At 54.5% G+C, this 21,435-nt stretch overlaps 7 protein-coding genes across 7 annotated transcripts; 5 read left to right on the top strand and 2 right to left on the bottom strand.

Moving 5' to 3' along the window:
- Window positions 1-333: 333 nt before the first annotated feature.
- Window positions 334-3,252, top strand: SMAC4_07071 (uncharacterized protein; the record flags this gene model as incomplete). Its single annotated transcript, XM_003345740.2, has 1 exon — window positions 334-3,252. The coding sequence occupies one exon, from the start codon at window positions 334-336 to the stop codon at window positions 2,695-2,697; it is 2,364 nt and encodes a 787-aa protein (XP_003345788.1). The 3' UTR covers window positions 2,698-3,252.
- A 132-nt stretch (window positions 3,253-3,384) lies between these two features.
- Window positions 3,385-5,894, bottom strand: SMAC4_07072 (uncharacterized protein). The gene is made up of 2 exons (XM_024655858.2): window positions 5,151-5,894; window positions 3,385-5,089 (listed from the first exon to the last, which is right to left on the bottom strand). Exons 1-2 carry the CDS (start codon window positions 5,227-5,229, stop codon window positions 3,753-3,755), a joined length of 1,416 nt encoding a protein of 471 aa, XP_024511681.1. The 5' UTR covers window positions 5,230-5,894; the 3' UTR covers window positions 3,385-3,752.
- Window positions 5,895-6,819: 925 nt separating this feature from the next.
- SMAC4_07073 (uncharacterized protein) lies at window positions 6,820-12,737 on the top strand. Its single transcript, XM_066090564.1, has 4 exons — window positions 6,820-7,454; window positions 7,783-8,305; window positions 8,370-11,139; window positions 11,198-12,737. The coding sequence occupies exons 2-4, from the start codon at window positions 8,007-8,009 to the stop codon at window positions 12,356-12,358; spliced, it is 4,230 nt and encodes a 1,409-aa protein (XP_065946863.1). The 5' UTR covers window positions 6,820-7,454; window positions 7,783-8,006; the 3' UTR covers window positions 12,359-12,737.
- Window positions 12,738-13,114: 377 nt separating this feature from the next.
- On the top strand, window positions 13,115-14,992 carry SMAC4_07074 (uncharacterized protein; the record flags this gene model as incomplete). Its single annotated transcript, XM_003345743.1, has 1 exon — window positions 13,115-14,992. One exon carries the CDS (start codon window positions 13,115-13,117, stop codon window positions 14,990-14,992), a length of 1,878 nt encoding a protein of 625 aa, XP_003345791.1.
- A 575-nt stretch (window positions 14,993-15,567) lies between these two features.
- SMAC4_07075 (uncharacterized protein) lies at window positions 15,568-18,493 on the top strand. The gene is made up of 2 exons (XM_024655860.2): window positions 15,568-17,642; window positions 17,714-18,493. The coding sequence occupies exons 1-2, from the start codon at window positions 15,959-15,961 to the stop codon at window positions 18,277-18,279; spliced, it is 2,250 nt and encodes a 749-aa protein (XP_024511683.1). The 5' UTR covers window positions 15,568-15,958; the 3' UTR covers window positions 18,280-18,493.
- Window positions 18,494-18,688: 195 nt separating this feature from the next.
- Window positions 18,689-19,783, top strand: SMAC4_07077 (uncharacterized protein). The gene is made up of 2 exons (XM_003345745.2): window positions 18,689-18,924; window positions 19,085-19,783. The coding sequence occupies exons 1-2, from the start codon at window positions 18,829-18,831 to the stop codon at window positions 19,250-19,252; spliced, it is 264 nt and encodes an 87-aa protein (XP_003345793.1). The 5' UTR covers window positions 18,689-18,828; the 3' UTR covers window positions 19,253-19,783.
- Window positions 19,784-19,894: 111 nt separating this feature from the next.
- SMAC4_07078 (uncharacterized protein) lies at window positions 19,895-21,205 on the bottom strand (the record flags this gene model as incomplete). Its single annotated transcript, XM_003345746.1, has 1 exon — window positions 19,895-21,205. The coding sequence occupies one exon, from the start codon at window positions 21,203-21,205 to the stop codon at window positions 19,895-19,897; it is 1,311 nt and encodes a 436-aa protein (XP_003345794.1).
- Window positions 21,206-21,435: the final 230 nt, after the last annotated feature.

Here is a 21,435-nt window from a genome sequence, read left to right as displayed (position 1 = left end):
TGTTGTCTGTTCAGGCGATCCATTGGCTATCGTTTGTCAGTGTCCCTTACTCGCTCTGTCCGCCAGCCTGGCCGGACCCCACACACCATCACCATCGTGGAGAGACGAGCACACTATTTGAAGTTTGGGTCCCTACTCGACAAGCGCCACCGCTCGTCTTGCCCATCTCCACTGCTGGAAATATTTCTTGGTCTGTCGGCACCCAGTCAGTTAAAAGGGCAGATAACACCGACTTGTATCAAGTGCCCGTTTCGAGTCTTTCCAAGTTACATCGAGTCGGTTTCAATCACTTACACGGCGAACTCGCGGTAACCAACCACACTCGTTCCTATCATGGATTCACAACCAAGCAGGCCGTCAACGCCCAGGTCGGCCACCAATGGCCTACTAGAAAACGGAGAAGGATTGAGGGAAATGAGGGAAAAGAGCAAAGGCCGCCAAAAGCTGCTCCGAGGTCTCCAGCGTATTTCATCATCACCAGCCTTGGCTCCCTTTCAACGCCAGAGGTCATCGAGCAGTCCCTACCACGGCCATGGCACTCTGTCATGCGTTAGTCTGGCCACGCCCAATGCGCCATCTCCGTTTGGCCAAGCCAGCATCAGCTCTTCCTACTTCTCCCATGGATTTTCCTCGGTTTCTTCCAGCGTTCCTTCTACGGCTCCGACTACCCCAGGACTCGACACGCCCGGTTGCGATGTTTCGGATCCTATGCTGGCGGCCCGCAAAGTCGGCCATCCCATCCACACGACGACTTCCATCGCCTTGCCTCATCACAAGAAAAGGTTAACGGCATTCAACCTTTGGGCCAACATGCCGCATGAAATCAGAATCCATGTCCTCTCATTTCTTAGCCCCAAGGAGCTTGTGCGCACATCGCGGGTCAGCAAGGAGTTCTACAACATGTGCTATGATGGGCAGCTTTGGACCAGATGTGACGCTTCCGAGTTTTATCAACAGATTCCGGCTGAGGCCTTGGCCCAAATCATTGTTTCGGCAGGCTCGTTCATTAAGGACCTCAACCTCCGAGGATGCGTGCAGCTGGAACATCACCGACGTGCAGAGATGGTGGTGAAAGCTTCTCGGAATCTGGTCAACGCTACCTTGGAAGGCTGCCGAAACCTCCAACGGCAGACATTACACGATTTGATTAAGAGGAACAACAGACTTGTCAACCTCAATCTCACTGGGTTGCCAGCCGTCTGCAACACGACACTCAGACTCATTGCCGAGTCCTGCCCGCAGTTGGAGATGCTGAACGTCTCCTGGTGCAAACACATGGATGCTAAGGCCATCCAGACCGTGGTAGAAGGATGCCCGAAGCTCAAAGACCTGCGAGTCGGCGAGGTCAAGGGATTCAAGGACCTGGAGGTCGCAAAATCCATCTTCACAACCAACAACCTCGAACGCCTCGTCCTGGCCGGGTGTGAGGACCTGAGTGACGCTGCGTTACAAACCATGATGCACGGGGAGGATCCCGAAATTGACATTCTCACAAACAACCCCATGGTGTCGCCTCGAAAACTTCGTCACCTCGATCTTTCCCGCTGCAATCGTCTCACCAGCCAGGGTGTCAAGTCCCTAGGCCACCTGGTTCCCGAGCTCGAAGGTCTCATCCTCTCCGGCATCACAGCCCTGACCGACTCCGCACTGGAATCGATCCTGGCGTCTACTCCCCGCCTCACACACCTCGAACTGGAAGACCTCGGCGAACTGACCAACTCTCTCCTATCCGAACACCTCGCCAAAGCGCCCTGCGCCAGCAAGCTCGAACACCTCAGCATCGGCTACTGCGGCAACCTGGGCGACACGGGCATGCTACCCGTCTTCCGCGCTTGCACGTCGCTCCGCAGCGTGATCATGGATAACACGCGCATCAGCGACCTGGTCCTGGCCGAAGCAGCCTCCATGGTCCGCCAGCGTGCGATGGACGCCAAGTGTCGGGCTATTATCTCCTCTCTCAACCCTCACCAGCTGCTGCAGCAGCAGTCTCTCAACAACCCAGTCTTACCCAACGTCACCCTACACCTAACCGTCTACGACTGCGGCAACGTCACTTGGACCGGAATCCGCGAAGTCCTCAGCCGAAATACCGAGCCCATGAAGATTTCCGTTCCCACTACCAGTACCAATACCAATACCAATACCAGAACCTCCACAACCACCGCTGCCGCCGCTCTTTCCATCTCATCTACCACACAACCATCCACTTCCGACCTCACCACATCCATCTTTGACACCGCCACCGCCGACTCCAAATCTGACACTGTCGTAACAACGACCACCATCCCCGCCGCCCTCTCCGTCACTACAACTACCTCCACACGCATCTCCCCGCCCACAGAAACCATCGCCCTCAAATGCTACTACGGCTGGCAACAAACCGTAGACGAGCACACCAAGCGCGTCCTGCGCGGTGCTTTCCCTTCGGCCCGTCGTCTCGAAGCCAAGTGGGCGCAGTACATGCAAGCCGAAGAGGAAGAGCGAGCGGGTGGTGACGGAGCTGGTCGCAGACGCAGGAGGAGGAGAGCGAGGGAGGCGGCGATGGTGCATGCTGATGAGGAGGGTGGTGGTGTTGGAAGTATCTGGGCTGATGGCGATGGGGATGGGGGCCAGGGGCAGTGGGGAGGAGCTGGAGCTGGAGGTGGAGGAAGGAGGAGGGAGAGGGGGAGGGGGACTGTTAGTTGTGCTGTTATGTGAATCTTATTTTTTCTTGGAAAGGAGGTTGTGTATAAAGAGCTTGCTGTCTGTGGGATTTTTCTTGTTGGGCCCTTTTAGAGGCCTTTTGTCGATTTAGGATGGGATGGGATGGGATGGGCCCGTATATAAGAAGCGTATGTATGTTTGTGGCATTTTGTGGGTTTGGGTACAGGTTTGAGCGTGGGCATGGTTGAGGCGTTTATAAAGGGTACAGGAGATTCGGAGCGGTTGCACTGGGCCAAATAGAGAGAAGACAGAGGTGAGAAGAAGTTGGCACCAAGTCCTTTGAAGATGACACAGACGGGGAGGTTGTCAACAACTTCGTTGCGTTTGATCTGATCTCATCTATCCGTCATTTATACTTGGGTTTACTTTCTCTTCAAACTTTATACGCGGTCTTTGTCTAGATCATCTGTGGTAGCACATTATTCTGGTTTGGCTTTGATCTGTTCATAGGCAAGCAGTCAGTCTGTCAGTCAGTCAGTCAGTCATGTTGTTGTACGTATATATATCGAGATTCTTTTTATATAAAGCAACGAAGAAATATGTTCCTCGTACGTACCCCAAAGTAAGTAAAAGTAACATTTGTTCGTTCTATAAATGTATGTCTTCGTGTTCGGTCAATCTTTGAAGTTGATTGGGTCAAGGCGCACTGCACTGCCCTTTTACCCCAGTATCGCAGTCAAAGCGAGAGAAGAGCATTTTACCGAATCGTTTGTTGAGCTGATATGAATAGGGCTAATGACGAAGGTACCTCTATCCGCTATACTGTGGTGTCGATAACACAAACACCACCCGGTCTTTTCCATAGCTTGCTTTGCAGTCTTCCCTTTGCCTAAGCTGTATAACAAGAGAATAATGACCTATAGAATAACCGAATAATACAGTTTGAGAATACAATCGTAATCTGGTTATTGCCAATCCATACTCCGTTCCACCTCCTCCTTTCCTCCTCGTTCGGGTATCTTATAATCCTACACTCCACTCACTGCCTGGAGCCGTTGCAGTTCAATTCCCTCAACTGAACTCCGAAGAGCGACATATCTCTATGAATCCTATTCATAAGGAAACCCCCTCGGGAACCCAGCCACCGCAGGCTCCGGCCTATCACCATCATACCCCCTCGCATACGTAACCATGTCTGCCATCTCACTACTAGTTTGCCAGACATGGTCCATGAACCTCTCGTCAGCTTCGACAAAGTCATCGTCGTCGTTGTCATCCAGCTCCGCGTCGAACTCCTCCCTGTCCGAGGCGTTGCCTGTGCGGTACTCGTACGGGTTGCGGTCAAGTTCATCGTCCCACTCGAGGTCTTCGTCTGGGTAGTCGGCTGCGTAGTAGTTCTCGTGGTTCTCGTCATCTTCATCCTCCGGGAACTCATACTCGTCATCATCCTCCGTGCCAAAGAAGAACTCGATCTTGTCGGGCTCCGAATCGAACACCAGCAGACCGACCTGCGTAGCTGCAACCTCTTCCTCGTTGAGCCGGCTGGCGGGCACTCGGTAGTATTGCTCGATGACGTAATCCTCATCGTCCGAGGTGTCGAGCATCTCGATGTCCACATCATCATCCACCGGCGGTTGCGCAGACGTAGAAGCAGCAGCTTGAGTGGCAGGAGCAGCCGCAGCCGCAGCCTCCGGGTGTCGTTGCGCGTACCTCAGCGCGGGAGCCTTGGGCTTGAACTTGGATTTCTTCTCTGCTTCCTTGGCGCTTGCCTCATCTAACTTGCTCAGGTGGCTAGTGATGGCACTGAGTGTGTAGGCGTCCATATCCTGGGCGAGCTGATCCATGTCGACGTTGACATTGCGGTTGACCAGTGACGGGGGAAGAGCAGGGTGAGATGTTCCGGCTTTCGACTCGCCCGCGGGTTGGGAGCGCCTGGTGCCAGGTCGCCTGAATGATCGCTTTGCGCCGGTGCCGTTGGGGTCGGCTGGAGGAGGCGCCTGGTAGGTGTAGCCGGTCGAGGGCTTGGGCTGAACGGCGGCTGGGCCATTTTGGACGTTCGCTGGTTTCGACTGCTCGAGAGGTTGATTGTCGTGAAGTGACTTCCGCTTAGCACTCCGCTCGACGAAGACGGCGGTGCTGGCGCGCTTCTTGGACACGGGTCCCGATGTTGCGGCTTGCGACACAATGCTTTTGGACAAGTGGAATCGTCGAAGAGCGGGTTCATTTGTAGGCTCGGTGGATGGTGTGGCGTCAGGCTTGGGAGAAATTATTTGCGATCTCGGACGGGGTAGAGGCTTGATAATGCGTCTCTTCTCATCGCCTTCTTGCGTCGTCTGGATGGTCGGTACGGCTGGCTGGGAATTGGTGTTGTCTGTTTCTTGTTTGCGCCGATATACCCAGCTGCCTTCTCCATTGAGGTTGCGAGAACGCTTGCTTCCCTCGACCCCTGATACCAGTAGTTAGCATTGCAATGAGGAATGGACGAGAACTTGTTGGGGGTAACATACTCAGGAACTCGACAGGCGCGTCTTCGGCACCACGCTTGCGCTTGACCGTGATGGTCTCGGGGGGCAGGAAAACCGACATGTCGACCAAAGGCGTGGTTCCCTAACGTCAATTGAGCAGGGAGTTTGCGGTTGGATTGCTGATTGCTGATTGCGGCGTCGATCCTGTTGTGGATTGAACACGGCAAGGTATCGGATTCGGGAGGTGATCTCGGATAAGTTTGTTGTTGCTTGTTCTCGAGATTGGTGAGAAATGGGTAAGGAATTGGTTCAGTCGATTTCGTGGTTGGATAATGCTGAAATACCTGTTGCGGGGTTGTTGATTTGTCAGACTATATTAAGAAACGGTTGTGAAATCTTGACTGTCCGGCAAGGATAAAAAGGTTGCAAGGTGAATTCACTCCCGTCCCTGTTCAATGTTCAAATGGAAAATGCTGATGGGTCATGGACCTTGATGCCCGCCGAGTGGTAAAGTTTTGAGATGGAATCTGAGACAACCATAACCTTGCACGTCAGAATTATGGTTCTTATCAGTGAACGATCGCCCTATTGATAAGAATGTAGTTCACAGCAAGGGTAGGCATGTGAAGGGAGGCGCCAGAACAAAAGGCGGTTGTTCAAGGCATAAACCTTTGTGTCAGCTCTCACCGCCCCAAATGCCCACTCGAACCACTTAAAGATCCATGACGCCAACCTGGCAAATGTCCACCTTCAATGCGGGGGATCTGCACCTCGAGGAGCCCGTGCGTTTAGCGTGGTGACAAGCCAAGCTCTTTTGCTTTTGTCAGTTGAGCATCTGGACTTTTTGTAGCGTCTTTTTCTGCATTTCTGCATCAACCAAATCGACAAATCACAAGACGAGAATGGCCACAAGTTAGGGATATGTGCGGCAATGCGGCTCGAGTGCAGCTAAACTAAACTTGAGATTGATGAAGAGTTTTTCAAAAATGTTTCTTGCGGTGTGCCCTGCTGTTTTCTCAACAAGAATGCCATCAGCCTATCAATTGCGCCCGACGTGCAAAGGGTGCAAACCAGAACTGAGGAGTGCAATTGGATTTGTGTTTCTGGCCTTGGTCTTCCTCGTTCGCGTAATGTTGTGGCACCACCACTTGCCACTTGGTTCGGTCGGACTTAGACCCCAAGAAGAGAGGGACGGGAAGGTGTGTTCAGTTCGTTTATCTTTGTGGCAGCGTTCACAAGCAAGGGTACCTCTGTAATGTAAGGCAGTCGAAGCAAGGAACACATCCATGTCGGGACGGTTGCGGATGGGCTACAACTTCTTGGAAGTATGCTTGAGGAAGAACGACGAACCGTTCAAAAAAAACAAACAAACAACAAAACGAGTGTAGGTTTGTTGTTTGCGTTCTTCAAGCCTTTCCATTTTCCCTGGATCTGGATTTCGGGACAGTTGTACGGCGTTAGTGCAGCAGTGTACATGGTGATCTGTGAAGCTCCCCGCCTGCCGTACTTGCTTACCCACAGCCACCTACCTAGCCGCCTTCCCTTGTCCGCAGCACCGGTCAACCTACCTAGGAACGGGCGTCCATTCTGACCATGATAAGTCGATAACAACCATCGAACGAGATGCTGCCATTTCCGTAGATGAATTGCGTAATGGGTTGCACTGCGACAGTTCCTAGTGTAGCGACTTTGAATTATCCATCATCCATACCACGGAAGCATATGACGGGAGGTAGGAAAACAGACTTGAAGAGGGAGATTCCACTTTCTCTGGTCTGCAGCCCAAGCCAGCCTCCAAGGTCCCGTCCCCATCTCGCCCATCCACCTGCCTCGACCATTTCTGCTTCCCCGCGCGTCATGACCTGCCAGTGAGGGGCTTCACACGCACTGCACCTCTCGAACACCACCACTGCACCCAAGCACGCACCTTACCAGTCAAGCACTGCACACAGCACACACAGTATCCATAAAAAACAACGGTATCCATCTTTCCCTCCCTCCACAGCCAATACCACCCAAGAACTTCAGGCCCTTATCTTGGATCTGGTCTGCCTGCCTAAATAACGCCGACTGCCTCCAAGCTGATCGGCTCCAGTGGTGAGTTGTCCGTCCGATTTCTTCTCCCCCTCCCATTTTCCCAACCAGCACCTCAGCTGTTCGACCTGCACATTTCGCTGGCAGCCTTGGAACACCCATCCATCCCACATCTTTCTGCAAACCGCTGTTCGTTCAACGCTTGTCATCCTCTTGCCGCTCGTTGCGCTGTATTCGACTCTTGCTTTTCTAGACGTCACGATCTGGTCGAGGCTGAGCTTACGACAGACACTCTGAAGAGAGACATCAAAGGTACCTACCAACCCAAGCAAATCCCCAAACCCCGCACTTCACTCCTCCGAGTCAAGCACAAGCACATCGATGGATCATCAGCCCACCACCCCAAGCAACAACATGGAGAAGAGCTTCGAGCTTCAAGCTTCGAGCTTCGAGTTTGAGCTTCTGTTCTTCTATGTGTTGCGCACCTTCGCTTCCTCGTTGTTTAACATTCACTCCCATGATCTCACTTGTCATTACGGTTGTCGCAAGCCATCAAGGGCTTAGAACTCAATAAAAACAACAACAACAACAACAACAATAACAAGATGATGCGCGTTGCTAACCACCATGATTCGAGCAGCTGGTTGATTCCATCAAAAAGGCCTGTGCGACGTTAGCTACGAACCAGCAGCCAACGTCAAATCGCTGCCATCCTACAAAGCTATCCTAAAGCGCTCTTTCCGGAGCTATCACTTTATTTTATCGGTGCACAGCATTTGGGCATCCGGGCCAATGACCCAATAGTCTCATATTATTCCAACTCCCCACACTTTCCATCCATCGAAACCCCCCAAAACCTAAACCATGGCTTCCAACAAGGTGTCTACAACCATTACATTCCGGTCACCCGGCACTCAGCCGCCACTCTTTATCGCTGGCTCTTTCTCTGAGCCAGAATGGCAACCTCAGGAGATGGACTGCACCACCGGTGCTGATGGAGAACATGTCTTCACCAAAGAAATCTCGGGTGTACCCGGATCCAAGGTAGTCTACAAGTTCCGCATCGGCTTGGGCGACTGGTGGGTCCTTGACGAAGGTGCGCCCACCGTCACAGACAGTTCTGGATTCAGAAACAACGAGTTGGAGTTCCAACACCCGCCAAAGTAGGTGCAAGACTGCCCTGTCCTTGTCATGGGTACCAGCTACTAACCTGTACACCGTATCTAGGGAGGAACCCAAGCACGACCTTCCCAAAGACGAGGCGACCGCAGAGGAGAATGCCCCGCAAACAAATGGAACCACCCAACATCATGTAGACCCTTCCGAGATTAAGGAGGAGGCTTCCAAGGCTGAGACTGCTCCCGAGGTTGAGGCTTCCCAAGAAAAGGAAACCGTTACAACAGTCACGGCAGTCTCAGAGACAGGGGGCCCTCCGGAGCACGATGTTGTTCTCAAGGTTGTGGATGTATCCACCACCGACGCGCCTGCCGCAAAGGATGCTGCCCATAGTAATGCTGATGTAAAGGACAACACTCCGGCAAAGGACGAGTCTACCTCGGAGGCTCACACCGAAACCAAGGTCCATGCCCCTTCGACTACTGAGGCTACCTTGAAGGATGAAGCACTCTCGGAAGAAGAGGACAAGACCAAGACCAAGGATTCTACAGAGAGCAACGTTGCGCCCATCGAGGTCTCAACATCAGCCGAGGCTCCATCATCCCCTGAGACACCTTCTAAGGAGGAGGAGACCGCCCCAGAGGAGACCAAGGTCGAGACGGCAACCGTGGTTGAGGAGATCAGCTCGAAGCCGGAAGACTCTCAACATCAGAAAGCGGCCGCGAAGGAAGAAGTCCCCGCCCGCAAGACTGCTCCAGAGGCCGAGTCGGCAACCAAGGAGTCTCCTGCTGCTGAAAAGGAAACCTCTGCTGAGCCTACAGTTGAGAATGAAGAGACTAAGATCGAGGAGCCCACCGTGGTCGACGTCGAGCAGAAGAAGGAAGCCGAGACGGATGCGGAATCGCCCGTCGAGAAGGCTGATGTGAAGAAGGAGAGCACCTCGCCAGTTGAGACAGAAGAGGAAGCCACTCCAGCTGAAGACACTGTCTCCGCTGCTCCAGAGGCCGAGACCACTCCCGAGGCTGAGGCAACCCTGAAGGAGGAAACTCCTGCCAAGGACACCGAGTCCAAGGAGGTCAACCAGAGCAAAGACCTTTCCCACGATACGCCTGCCCCGGAATCTGTTTCCAAGGACCAGGAGACAGTCGCGGCTGGAGTTACAGTGTCAGAGAAAGACCTCCCAGAGGCCGAGACCGTTTCGAAGGACGAGACCTCTCTGGCGGAAACAGAAAAGGAGGAGTCTGCGCCCACTCATGAAGATAAGGTTCAGAAGGACACCTCAAATACAACTGAGGAACAGCCTACTGAGAAGGAGACTGCCCCTGAAGAGGAGGCCACTGAGGAGAAGATAACCAAGGAGACTTCGGAAAAGCCCGCCCACGAGGACGATACCAAGGACAAGGCCACTCAGGAGACTGCTCACGAGGATACCCAAACCGACGATGAGGTTACTCAACAGACTACTCAGGATGAGATTACCCAACAGACGACCGAGGAAGAATCCACACAGCAGACAACCCAGGAGGATGTCGCTGAGGAAGTCCACGAAGCCGTGGCTACCAAGGACAACGTGGAAGTGAAGGAGGACACCACCCCTCAGAAGACCGATCTTAAAGAAGAGGCCCATCCAATCGCTGAGTCCAAGGAGGAGGCCACTGAGAAGGAGGATGTCGAGGAACATACCGTTCATGAGACTGCTCAAGAGGAACACCCCACCAAGGAGTCTGCTCCTGAGGAGGGTGCGTCGGAGAAGGCTCACGAGGAGGAAACTCTCGCCAAGACCTACGCAGCTGCTGCTCATGAAGCTCTAGAGGCCGAGGCTTCTCAAGAGTCTACTGAGGCTGCTCAGGAAGCTGAGGCCCCTCCGACCGAAGAGACTGCTCCGGCGGTCGAGACGGCTCCGGTTGCAGAGGATTCTGAAGCTAATAAGGCTGCCGTGGCGACCGAAGGTGCTCCTTCTAAGGAGATTGCTCCCGCTGTCGATGTTGCTCCTGTTGAGAAGGCCGCCCCCGTTGAGGACAGCGCTCCAGTCGAGAAGGTCACCTCGGTGTCTGAGGAAGCCGCTCCTGCTGCCGAGGCCACCCCCGCTGCTGAGACTGTCACGGTTGCTGAGGAGACTACTCCTGCCACTGAGACTGCTCATGTTGAGGAGTCTACTGGTGCCTCTGAGGATACTTCTGCCAAGCCGGCTCCTGTGGAGGCCGCCCCTGTCTCTGAAGAGCTTTCCGGTGAAAAGGCCGCTTCCACCGAAGAAACTGCTCCTGTTATTCATGCTGCCCCTGTTGAGACCGCTGCAGTTGAGGAGGCCACTCCTGTCGAGGATGCTGAACCTGTCCAGGCTACCTATGCTGAGGCCGTCAAGGCCACCGATGCTGAGGAGCCCGCTCCTGTTAAGGAGACTGAGCCTGTCGAGGAGACTACTCTCGATAAGGCTGCACCTGCTGAAGAGGCTACTCCTGTTGCGGAGGATGCTGCTGAGCAACCCGGGCCTGTCGCTAATGCGGCCAAGGAGATCCTCGGCCGCTCGGAGCCTGTTACCGAGTCGCAGTCCGGTGCCGTCACGCCAAAATTTGCCAGGACTGCGGCGGAGGTCGCTGATTCTGCTGCACTCCTTAACGAAGGAACACCTGAGGATCGTGTCTCCGATGAGGAGGCTGGAAAGACTGGTTTCCGTCGCCTGTCTGCCACGCCCATTGCCGAAGTTTCGGAAACTGCCGCGGAGGTCGCTGATGTCGCCAAGGACTTGGACGAACCCGCTGCTGAAGTTGCTGACACTGCTGCCGAAGTTGCTGATACCGCGAAGGACTTGGATACGCCCGCTGCGGAGGTTGCCGATACCGCTGCGGAGGTCGCTGATACTGCAAAGAACTTGGACACCGGGGTAAGAATGGTTGTTCAATGCTTTGAAATGGTTTACAGTGAGCTAACACTACAAACAGACCACGGAGACTGACCACTCCGAACTCCCCACCCCTGCCGAGGACGGACCCCACAACCCTGCTCTTTTCTCACATGAGTGCGCCGGTATGTACGGCGAAGAACCTTCGATCACGATTGTATCCGAGGACGTGGACCAGGACAACGAGATCCGAGAGGAAGACCTACTCGACGAGGAGAGTATCGATATTAACGACCCCACCCTAGAACGCTTCCCATCCAACCGCGAGGAGATCATCGATACTGTCCGGAAGCTTGAGACTGGTCTCGAGGCCGACCAGGTTCTTATCGAGGACGCGCCTCCGTCACCTATCATCGGCTCGACAACTTCACGAAGGGAGTCCGAGGTATCCCACGACACCGTTCTCGGCGCGAGCGTGATCCCCCGCACCGTAAAGAGGCTAGAGGTTCCCCATTCGCCTCGTATCTCCGTCAGCTCGGCTCAGTCATCGGCCTTGTCGCTGCAGTCGATTTCGGAGAGCGATGAGCCGGCCAGCAGCAAGGAGGATGATAGCTCAACTGTTCAGCTTTCACCTCCCCACAAGACGGCGACGGCAGGCGAAGCTACCCCTCGGGAGGTTGTCGAGGATGAAGGAATCTCTCTAAGCCCGGACTCGCCGAAGAAGACGGAGCCCACTGAAGATCTCACCACCAAGACGCTGGAGTCTCAGGTGCAGGATATTCCCGATGTCTCGGCGCACGCTGTTTCGGTCGAGGCGCCTGTCGAGCCTACAGTTCAGGAAGAACAAGCACCTAAGGATCCTAAGCCCACAGCAGCTGAGGATGCCAAGCCCACAAACGGCCTCCTTCCCAGCCCAGAGGTTGTCGCTGAAACCACGGAACGTTCCTTCAAGCCCTCTCAACCCACTGCTCAGGAGAGCACCGACGAGCCCGCTGCTGCCTCGGATGCTACCGGTGCTGGTGTCGGTAGCGAGGCCGAGGCATCGGCCACAGCAATAGGCGCGGACAAAGACAACGCCAACACAGTGAGAAAGAGAGGCGGACAGGGAACACAGGCCAGCTCGCCGCCGCCCAACGATGCCCCAGTCATCAAGCAGGACCCGAAGAGCGGATGGTTCACGACCTTCTGCAAGTTGATCATTGTGGACTTCATCGGCGGTATCCTGAGCCGAATTGCGGGCAACCGCAAAAGACAGACGTAAGGCATACACTGAGCTCAGACGATAACCTTTATTCAGATTATCGATTGACTCTGTGTTGCTTTAGGCTGTTGGCAGCAGGCACCGCCGCGGTCGCCATGGGGGTCGGATGGTGGAAGATCCAAGCCAACGCAGCTAGGAGCGAATGAATTAGCCATCTGTTTTAATGCAGGGACGTGTTATGGGTGTATATGGGTTACGAAGAACATGAGACATGGATACAGTATGCGATGACCTGTGGTACCCGGAGTTCAAGTCGTGTTGGTAAACATACGACAAGGGCTCCTGAGATTGTTTTGATGAACGAAAAAAAAGAAGGAAGAGGATAACCTAGCACATGGTTGAGTTTTGTTATTCCCTATAGTCAATATCCCTACGATAAGTAGTACTCATATCTTGCGTTCCTTGCCCCAAATCGTGATGTGATTGTTCCCTGTTAGGTGAAAGTGAAGGCATTTCCATGATGACGGGAGTTTAGTGTACAATGACATGGGGCCTTTACAGGGGGATGGTGCTGAAGAGACCCCTGGAACACAGCGCTAAGCAGAAACGCCTACAGGTGGTGAGCAGTGGCAGAACAGTCCAGAAGACTGAGATTGCCGATAAGCACCACTGGTTTGTTACTGTAGCGCTTGCCCCTCCTCATCATCAACGAAATTCGCCTGCCAAAATTTTGTCGACGACGGGACCAGCCAAACACAAAACGACGGACAGCACATCTCGACACCACACCCGTCGGCGCACGGGAATCTCAACACAATGTGGAAGACAGCGAGGGACTCAGTGTGTCTCATATGCCGTTCGGGGGCGACGACAAGCACAACAACTTCAGCGAGAGCAAGCCTTGAGCCATGGGTCGGCCAGAGAACGTTTACGACACGGCGCGAGCAGCGCCCTTCGCGCATGGTGTTGTCCGATCGTGTTGCCCGACCACCACCAGTACGAGGCCCTGGCGGCGAGCCCAACAAGAGACCCCGGAACAAACCTGATGGCCCCTGGGCGGGCATGAACCGAAGAGTTGCGAACATCGACCCGCGCAAAGCACCCAAACCGAAGCCGGTAGAGGAGGACGACAGGAGGGACAAGAGGGACAAGAAGACCAAGGGACAAAAGGCGCTGAAGATGCAGCGTGCGCTCACGACCATCAGCTACGGACAAAGAGCAAGCATCAAGGAACGGATGCAGGAGATCCAGTCTTTCGACCAGTTCGACCTGCTGCCGGTGGTGAAGGAGGCTATTGCGCAGGAGGCACTCAAGGGAATGACGGAGATCAAGCCCACGCCCGTACAGAGACTGGCTATTCCAGCTCTGCTAGGGCAGCCGATGGGGAAGAAGCCAAGGCGACCAAAGTCGGATAATGGCAGGGAGGAGTTCCTTTTGGCTGCCGAGACGGGATCTGGCAAGACGTTGGCATATTTGGTTCCCGCCGTCAACGCCATAAAAAAGGGTGATGCTGAGGATGAGTTGGTCACCTCTTACAACGAGCGTCTGGCTGCTGAGAAGGAACATCGTGGAGGTGCGCCCGTGTCCGAGTGGATCGAGAAGTTCGAGCCTCACCCCAACACAGCCCGGCCTCGTGTGGTTATCCTCGTTCCCACGGCAGAGCTCGTCGACCAGGTCACCAGCGTGGCCAAGAAGCTCGCTCACTACACCAAGTTCAAGGTACGACCTTTGTCCGCCAGCATCAGCCCGCTCAGGAACCAGCGCAACCTGTACAGCCCCATCGGCGTGGACATGATCGTATCGACTCCTCACCTGCTCGCCACCATCGCCAAGTCGGATCCCAACGTTCTGTCGCGCGTCACCCACCTCGTCATCGACGAGGCCGACTCGCTGCTCGACCGCAGTTTCTCGGGCGACACCACCAGCATCGTCGACCGCGCCATGCCTTCGCTGAAGCAGCTGATCCTCTGCTCCGCCACCATCCCGCGCCGCCTGGACACCTACATGGAGGAGCAGTTTCCCTACATCAACCGCATCACCACGCCCAACCTGCACGCCATCCCCCGTCGCGTGCAGCTCGGCGTGATCGACGTATCCAAGGACCCGTACCGCAACAACAAGATGCTCGCGTGCGCCGACGCCATCTGGTCCATCGGCAAGGAGGCCGCCAAGCACGAAGGGCCCAAAGACAAAGAGATTGACATCAAGCGCATCATGGTCTTTGTCAACGAGCGCGAGACCACCCAGCAGGTGGCCGATTACCTGGTATCCAAGGGCATCGACGCCATCGCGCTGCACCGTGACACGGAGGAGCACCGCAAGTCGGAGATGTTGGCCTCTTTTACTTCGAACGAGCCGATGAAGATTAGCAAGCCTGCTTCTTCTGAGGATGCTGCTTCTGCTGAAGGCAAGACCAGTAGTGCCCTTAGCAGCAACCCTACCAGGAGACATCTGCCCAATACCAAGGTCATTGTGGCGACGGATCTGGCGTCCAGAGGTATCGATACCCTCGCTGTGCGCTTTGTCGTGTTGTACGATGTGCCGCATACGACTATCGATTTCATCCACAGGCTGGGCCGCGCCGGGCGCATGAACCGTCGTGGTAGGGGTATCGTGTTGGTGGGCAAGGATGATAGGAGGGATGTCGTTGCTGAGGTTAAGGAGAGCATGTTTATGGGTCAGGCCCTAGTTTAAAAGGTTGTAAGGAATTACCAAGATGGGAACTGTAAGATTAAGGGTCCGGCACGATTGTATCTGTATTATCATGTCCGATAGATATACCTAGATCTAGACCACTAGAATACTGCCTGGAGTGCCAGCGTCTTTATAGGTTACAGAGAAAAAAACGAACGGGAACTGTGTGGTTCAAAAAGGCGTAGTAAACATCATAGCACATGGAGTTAGTAGGTAGTGTTTCTGTTAAACATGGCAGCTTTGTCTACAGGCCCCATTGTTGTCAGTTGAAGTTGAAGCTATCGCCGTCCCCAACCCAACTTTCGACGCCAAATTGAGACGAAACAGCAGTCCGGTCTTAGCACCCCTGACCTGGAACCACTAACGGCCGCCATTCCGCGCCAATCTCGCGCTGTTCGAACTTCGATCTGATGGCTGGCCAAGGGGATGACCCCACTGGCCAATGAGACCCGGGCGGGACGGGAGGGGTCCTGTGGGGTGACGAAACGCAGCCAAGGGGTCCAGGGGCAGTCCAAGAGCTGTGAGCTTCCACGGCAACGGGGGAGGGGAGGCACAGCCAGCAACAATGTTGTTGGCGATGGATCGTGATGAATCGCGGAGCCTGAAGCACTGAGCTGTTCTTGTGGTGTCATTTATACCCAATTACCACCTCATTCTGTTTTCTTACCTTGTCTTTCCTTCCTCCTTCTCACCCAAGAAACAGTCCCCAAGTCCACAGCTCGGAAGAAAGCAAACACCCCCAAACACCAGGTCAACCTCACCAGCCATCTATCAACAGCTTCAAGCGGGGTTCGCGGGGTCCCCTGAATTGTGAGCTTAGAGGTCTGACCTGTTTGCTAGCTCTCCGGCTGCCTCCTTGTACCATCGCGGCACCACTTCTTCTCACATTCTGTCATCGTACAGAGACACTTTCTTTTCAATTTCACCCCCCCATCCCAGTCTTTGTCTCGGGTTGCCGGCCGTTTTATGCATCGAATCAAGTCCAAAATGTCCGCAACTGTCCGAGGAGGCGCGTCCTATCTCCCTGACGGAGCTCACCAAGGCGGCGGTGGCCTATCCGGCGCCGAGCAAAAGGTCAAGACCTTGAGCCCAGCAATCGCCGCGCATCTCCGACGCATCTACAACGCACATGCCGACAGCGTGACCAAAGCCTGGCGCCAGGAGGATGTCTCTGTCTGGCTCCGGTGCTGCCAAGGCGACGACGAGGCTGAGCTTGCTCGGGATTTTCCCCTTCACCAGGACTGGGACTACGAGAGCTTTGTTCGGTACATCACCTCCTCAGCCGCCAACTCGATCGCGCCGCCGCATGTCGATTCCCGGGACCTTGGCTACCCGCTTTCGAGCTACTTTATTAGTTCCAGTCATAATACTTATTTGACGGGCAACCAGCTGTCTAGCGAGTCGAGCGCAGATGCGTACAAGAACGTGCTGTTGCGCGGGTGCCGCTGCATTGAGGTGGATGTTTGGGATGGATCGGATTCGGAGTCGGAGGATGGTAATGATGATGACGACGACGCCGCGTCGGTGACTTCGAGCAGTTCCAGCTCTAGCTCGGATGATGCTTATGGTAGCGGGGAGGAGGGGACGGCGAGCAAGATGAAGAGGAAAGCGAAGAGTAAGCTGCCTAGCTTTCTTGGTGGGAGGAAGAAGTCCAAGGATAAGAAAATTCGGCAGCCCAACGCCGCCACCACCACCACCACCACCACCACAACAACAACAACAACAAGAACGACAGCGGCGGAGGTACGGGCGGCATCGGTAGCGGCGACGCCAGCGACAGCAACAACCAACGAGGCCGCCGCCCCAGCAGGAAGCCTCTCGGCGGATACGACCAACCCCTTGGAGAAGAGCAAAACCGGCGGCTCTGCCTCCCTATTCCCAACACTCAGCAGGAAGAGCACCAAAGAGCCGCGAGTGCTGCACGGGTACACGCTAACCAAGGACATCACCTTCCGCGACGTGTGCGAGGCTATCAAGGACTACGGCTTTGCCACCACCGACTTACCCCTGATCGTCAGTCTCGAGGTGCACTGCAGCGCCGAGCAGCAAGAGAGGATGGTGGACATTATGCGGCAAACCTGGGGAGACCTGCTCCTCCCGGAACCAGAGGAAGACGCCAAGTGTCTTCCCACTCCCGAAGAGGTGCGCGGAAAGATTCTCGTGAAAGTCAAGTACGCCCCACCTCACGACGAGGGCGGCTCGACGACCCCCGAGGACCTGGATAACACAGTCGCCAATGCATCCTTGGGACTACCAGAAGAACCAGGCCAGCCGAAGCAGCGGGCGGCGAAGAAGCCATCCAAGATCATCTGGGCCTTGAGTAGGATGGGCATCTACACACGCGGCGTGTCGTTCAAGAGCCTGATGCAGCCCGAGGCCGAAATGCCGACGCACATTTTCTCTCTGTCGGAGGGCGGGGTGATGGAGGTGCATAAGGAGAGTCGGCGGGCGCTGTTTGAGCATAACAAGCGCTACCTGATGCGGGCGTACCCGTCTGGCATGCGCATTTTGTCGTCAAACCTGGACCCGGCCGTGTTTTGGCGAAAGGGGATCCAGATTGTCGCGCTGAACTGGCAGAATTGGGATGAGGGCATGATGCTGAATGAGGGCATGTTTGCTGGGACGGGGGGTTATGTGCTTAAACCTGCCGGTACAGTTACTTCTCTCCCCCTTCCAAAGTCAAGGATTTAGTGGAAATACTAACAAGACCCATCCATGTAGGCTACCGCTGCTCCAAACTCACCGGCAGCGACCCGGTCCCCGAAGCCGACACCCAAGCAGACGCAGTCCAGCACTACACAATGGACCTTAGTATCTCGGTCCTCGCCGCCCAATCCCTCCCGCTTCCCCCGGGAGACACCAACATCGACTCATTCCGTCCGTATCTCAAAGTCGAACTCCACGTTGAAGAGCCCGGCGAGCGCCACGGCACCGATGATCTCCCGCAAGACGGCAAGGAGAAAGAAGGCGAGTACAAGGCCAAGACGAAATCGCTAAAGGGGTATGGGCGCGATCCGGATTGGTCGGGGTCCAAGGTACAGGGCGGGAAGGGGAATGGTGGTGCGGAACTGAAATTCGAGAATATCCCTGGTGTTGTCCCGGAGCTCAGCTTTGTGAGGTTTTTGGTGCTGGATGATGAGATTGGAAGGGATTCGTTGGCGGCGTGGGCTTGTGTGAGGCTGGATCGGTTGAGGGAGGGGTACCGGTTTGTGCATTTGCTGGATGCCAAGGGGATGGAGAGCGAGGGTGTTGTTTTGGTGAAGGTTAAGAAGACGTTGAGGTTGTGATGGGGACTGGGGGTTACCACAGGGCAGGAGGAGTTGAGTTGTTGAGAGCAACATGGAGTACTACATGGAGCGTACATATAGCGTGGGAGCGTTGAGTTGTGATGTTGAGCCATGTTATTCGTATTTTTTACCAGTTAGGCAAGGTCAAGTTATCTTGCGATGTATTTCACTGTTGCATCTTACACATCGACACCAGAGACAAATCCATTGTTGTTGTTGTTTTGTTGTTAGTGTCAAGGGGCCCCCTTTTCCAGGTCTTTGCCTGCCGGGAAAGAACTCTTGGCAGTCTGCACCAGCCTCACCTTTTCCACCCGCAATAGCAATGGCGATCACTAACGCCACACCTCTATAGCGTACTACCTATCGATAAACATTTCGAACCGACCTACTGCCAGGATCCCGGCTTGCAGCAGCGCATCCATCCGGAGCTTCATTCGTTCGCAAGTCCGGTTATTATTCCACGCCGTCATCACTGCACGATTTCTAGCACCGGCATTACACTTTTAATAACAACAAACCACCACCATACCCGAACCCAAAACTGCAACCATGGGTTCCGACTCTACCTCCGAGACCGTCAAGCAGGCCATCATCAAGCAGGTCCTCATCGAGTCCCAGCAGGCTAATGCGCGGACTTTGATGGAGGTACGTACTACCTCTTTCTTTCTTTTGGTCACCTTCTCTTTTTTTAGTCTTCCATTTCCCACGCTCCCCGGCCCCCCTCCCCTCCCCTCCCATTCCTCGAGCAAGCTTTTCAAAGACATAATGGCTAATAAAAGTACTTTGTGATTGTTTTGTAAAACAGAAAATCGGTGAAAACTGCTTCACCTCGTGCGTCCCCAAGCCCGGCTCCTCCCTCTCGTCCAGCGAGAAGACGTGCGTGGCCCAGTGCACCGAGAAGTACATGGCGGCGTGGAACGTGGTCAACTCGACTTATCTGCGCAGGATACAGCAGGAGATGGGCAACCAGTAGAGTACCTAGAGGTCAGAGGAGAGGAGAGGAGGAAGACAAGAAAGACCCTTCAAGTTACGAGTGCTGATGGCGATGTGAGGGGGAGAGCGAGAGCGAGAAGGGTGCGATTGTCATAAATGTCAACGAACGCCATGCCGATACCGTTGTTGTAACCGACCGACTGGACCAAACTTCAATAACTTTGCCTGTTTTCTGAAAGGAGACCACTCTGCACGACGATATTGGAGGGGTGGTGGGTGGTGGCGTGCGGAAACTCTTCGCAGGTTTGATGGCTGGAAGTTGCAATGAGGACAGGCAGGACAGGCTGGAGAAGTGAATACGCAAGGGACGAACGGATCGAAACGAAAGGAAGCGGCTTCCGGATTGGCCAAATAGAGAGGCAACATCGTTTTCCGTACCGTATACGTACGTGTGTATCAACATTAGATCAGCGCATATATCACGGGCAAGGGAATGGTATAGGTAGAAAGGGAAGGAAACGGGGCATAGACATTGGAAAAGTAACATTTATATTTCCTTCTTCTGGCATATGCTTTTACTGGGGACTGGCGTGGTCTTGACCAGGTTCCCACAAAAAAAAAAAGAAGAAAGGGGTATCTCATATCAACAAAAAATGAAAATGAACCAGGTTGAAACCAGAAACTAAGGCGCAGCACCCTCCTCCAGGCCCTTCTTCTTCGCCTCCTCGGCCGCTCTCTTTCTCGCCAGGTACCGCTCCTTAGCGCTCGAGATGTCCGCCTCGGTCTTCCTGCTCTTGGCCACCAGCTCAACCTTCTTCCTCTCCTCTTCCTCCTCCTCTCTCGCCCGCTTAAGCTTCTCCTCAAGCTGAGCCTCCAGCATGCGCGTCTGCCTCTCCCGCATCGCCTGCTTGCTGCCACCATGGAACACACCCTTAGCTGGTCCGCATGCCGCAGCAGGCTTCGCGGCCTGTCGAGCCTTCTCCTGCTGGTGTTCCACCTTCTTTTTGGGCGCCACGTTCAAACCGCCCTTGAGCAGTTGTCGCTTGTCCACCACCTCACCATCATCATTGATGATGACGTTGCCACCCATGGCATTGATCTCCTTCGCCTTTTCCGCCGCCCTCTTTTCCGCGTCCTCCTCTTCTTCTTCATTTGCTTCACCCTCTTTCTGCTGTGCAGTTTCCGTCCCAGCCTTAACCCGCGCTTCTACCGCCTTCATCTTGGCCGCATGCTCCAGCTCCTCCTTCTCCAGCATCTGCTTATAAAAGTCCGTCAACCCCTTGTTCTTGTTCTTCTTGGCCTCTTCCTCCTCCCTCTTCTTCTCCTCTTCCTCCAGCCGTCGGTTCTCTTCCTGCTGGCGCTTATACGCCTCCGTGACGAATTTCTCTTTATCGGCAAACGCGTCTCCTTCGGCCTCGCGCTCGCGTTTTAGCTTCTTCTCCTCCGCGATCGCCCGGTCACGCTCGCGCGTTTCGGCGGCTTTTTGTAGAGCGTCAAAGTACCGGGGTCGCTTGTCTTTGGTGTCGGCTTCTTTTTCCTTCCTTTGGGGAACCTTGAAGGAGTCGTAGACAGCGTCATAGTCATAGATGGAGGGGTCCGCATCGGCGGCGGCTTGGGCGTATTTGCGCGATTCGAGGGCGGAGGAGAGGTCACCGAATTGTTGGGCCGCAACGAGAGGTGGTGCTTTTTTGTTTGAGGAGGATGATGATGATGTTGTTGTTGCCGATACGGGTGGTGGTGGTTGTGCTAGTCCCTTTGATTTCTTTTTCGATTTGCGATCATCATCGTCTCCTATATCTAGAAGGGTGCTCGTGTTGTCGTCGAGTAGGTCCAATTCCGTGATTTCAACGGCGGCAAGCGGCTTGGGTTGGCCATCTCCAGCTGTCGTGTTATCGTCGTCGTCATCGCCGCCGAAGGTCGCGGGTTTCCTCTTAGCCGGCGCTGATTTTGAGGAGGACGCGGCCTTTTTGAGTCCGAAAGAGAAGCCCACCATGATGAAGCGTTGATTTGTCGATTGGGCAATTAAAGATCCGACCAGTGAAACAATTTGAGAAAGAGAGTGTTGGTTGTTCTTGGGGACAATTGGCGGCGACTACAGTGCACTTGGAGTAGCAAACAAGTGGGTCGCTGCACCAGCCACGGGCAGCTTATCGCTTATCGTTTATCGATAAATCGTATGCTATTCTCTCCCGGCAGGCAATTGCCTCAAGCTTGGCTAGCTTT

Source organism: Sordaria macrospora, chromosome 4 (assembly GCF_033870435.1).
Source record: "Sordaria macrospora chromosome 4, complete sequence".
In the NCBI taxonomy this organism is placed as follows: domain Eukaryota; kingdom Fungi; phylum Ascomycota; class Sordariomycetes; order Sordariales; family Sordariaceae; genus Sordaria; species Sordaria macrospora.
Note: the sequence above shows the minus strand (reverse complement) of the source record. Positions and strands in the feature narration are given on the sequence as shown.

Bases quoted from the DNA above. Each gene is read 5' to 3' on its own strand.
- SMAC4_07073 (XM_066090564.1), top strand. From the start codon at position 8,007: ATGGCTTCCAACAAGGTGTCTACAACCATTACATTCCGGTCACCCGGC. The intron at 8,306-8,369 runs GTAGGTGCAAGA...CACCGTATCTAG, and splicing joins GAGTTCCAACACCCGCCAAA to GGAGGAACCCAAGCACGACC. The intron at 11,140-11,197 runs GTAAGAATGGTT...CACTACAAACAG, and splicing joins CAAAGAACTTGGACACCGGG to ACCACGGAGACTGACCACTC.
- SMAC4_07072 (XM_024655858.2), bottom strand. From the start codon at position 5,229: ATGTCGGTTTTCCTGCCCCCCGAGACCATCACGGTCAAGCGCAAGCGT. The intron at 5,090-5,150 runs GTATGTTACCCC...TACTGGTATCAG, and splicing joins CGCGCCTGTCGAGTTCCTGA to GGGTCGAGGGAAGCAAGCGT.
- SMAC4_07075 (XM_024655860.2), top strand. From the start codon at position 15,959: ATGCATCGAATCAAGTCCAAAATGTCCGCAACTGTCCGAGGAGGCGCG. The intron at 17,643-17,713 runs GTACAGTTACTT...CCATCCATGTAG, and splicing joins TTATGTGCTTAAACCTGCCG to GCTACCGCTGCTCCAAACTC.
- SMAC4_07077 (XM_003345745.2), top strand. From the start codon at position 18,829: ATGGGTTCCGACTCTACCTCCGAGACCGTCAAGCAGGCCATCATCAAG. The intron at 18,925-19,084 runs GTACGTACTACC...TTTGTAAAACAG, and splicing joins ATGCGCGGACTTTGATGGAG to AAAATCGGTGAAAACTGCTT.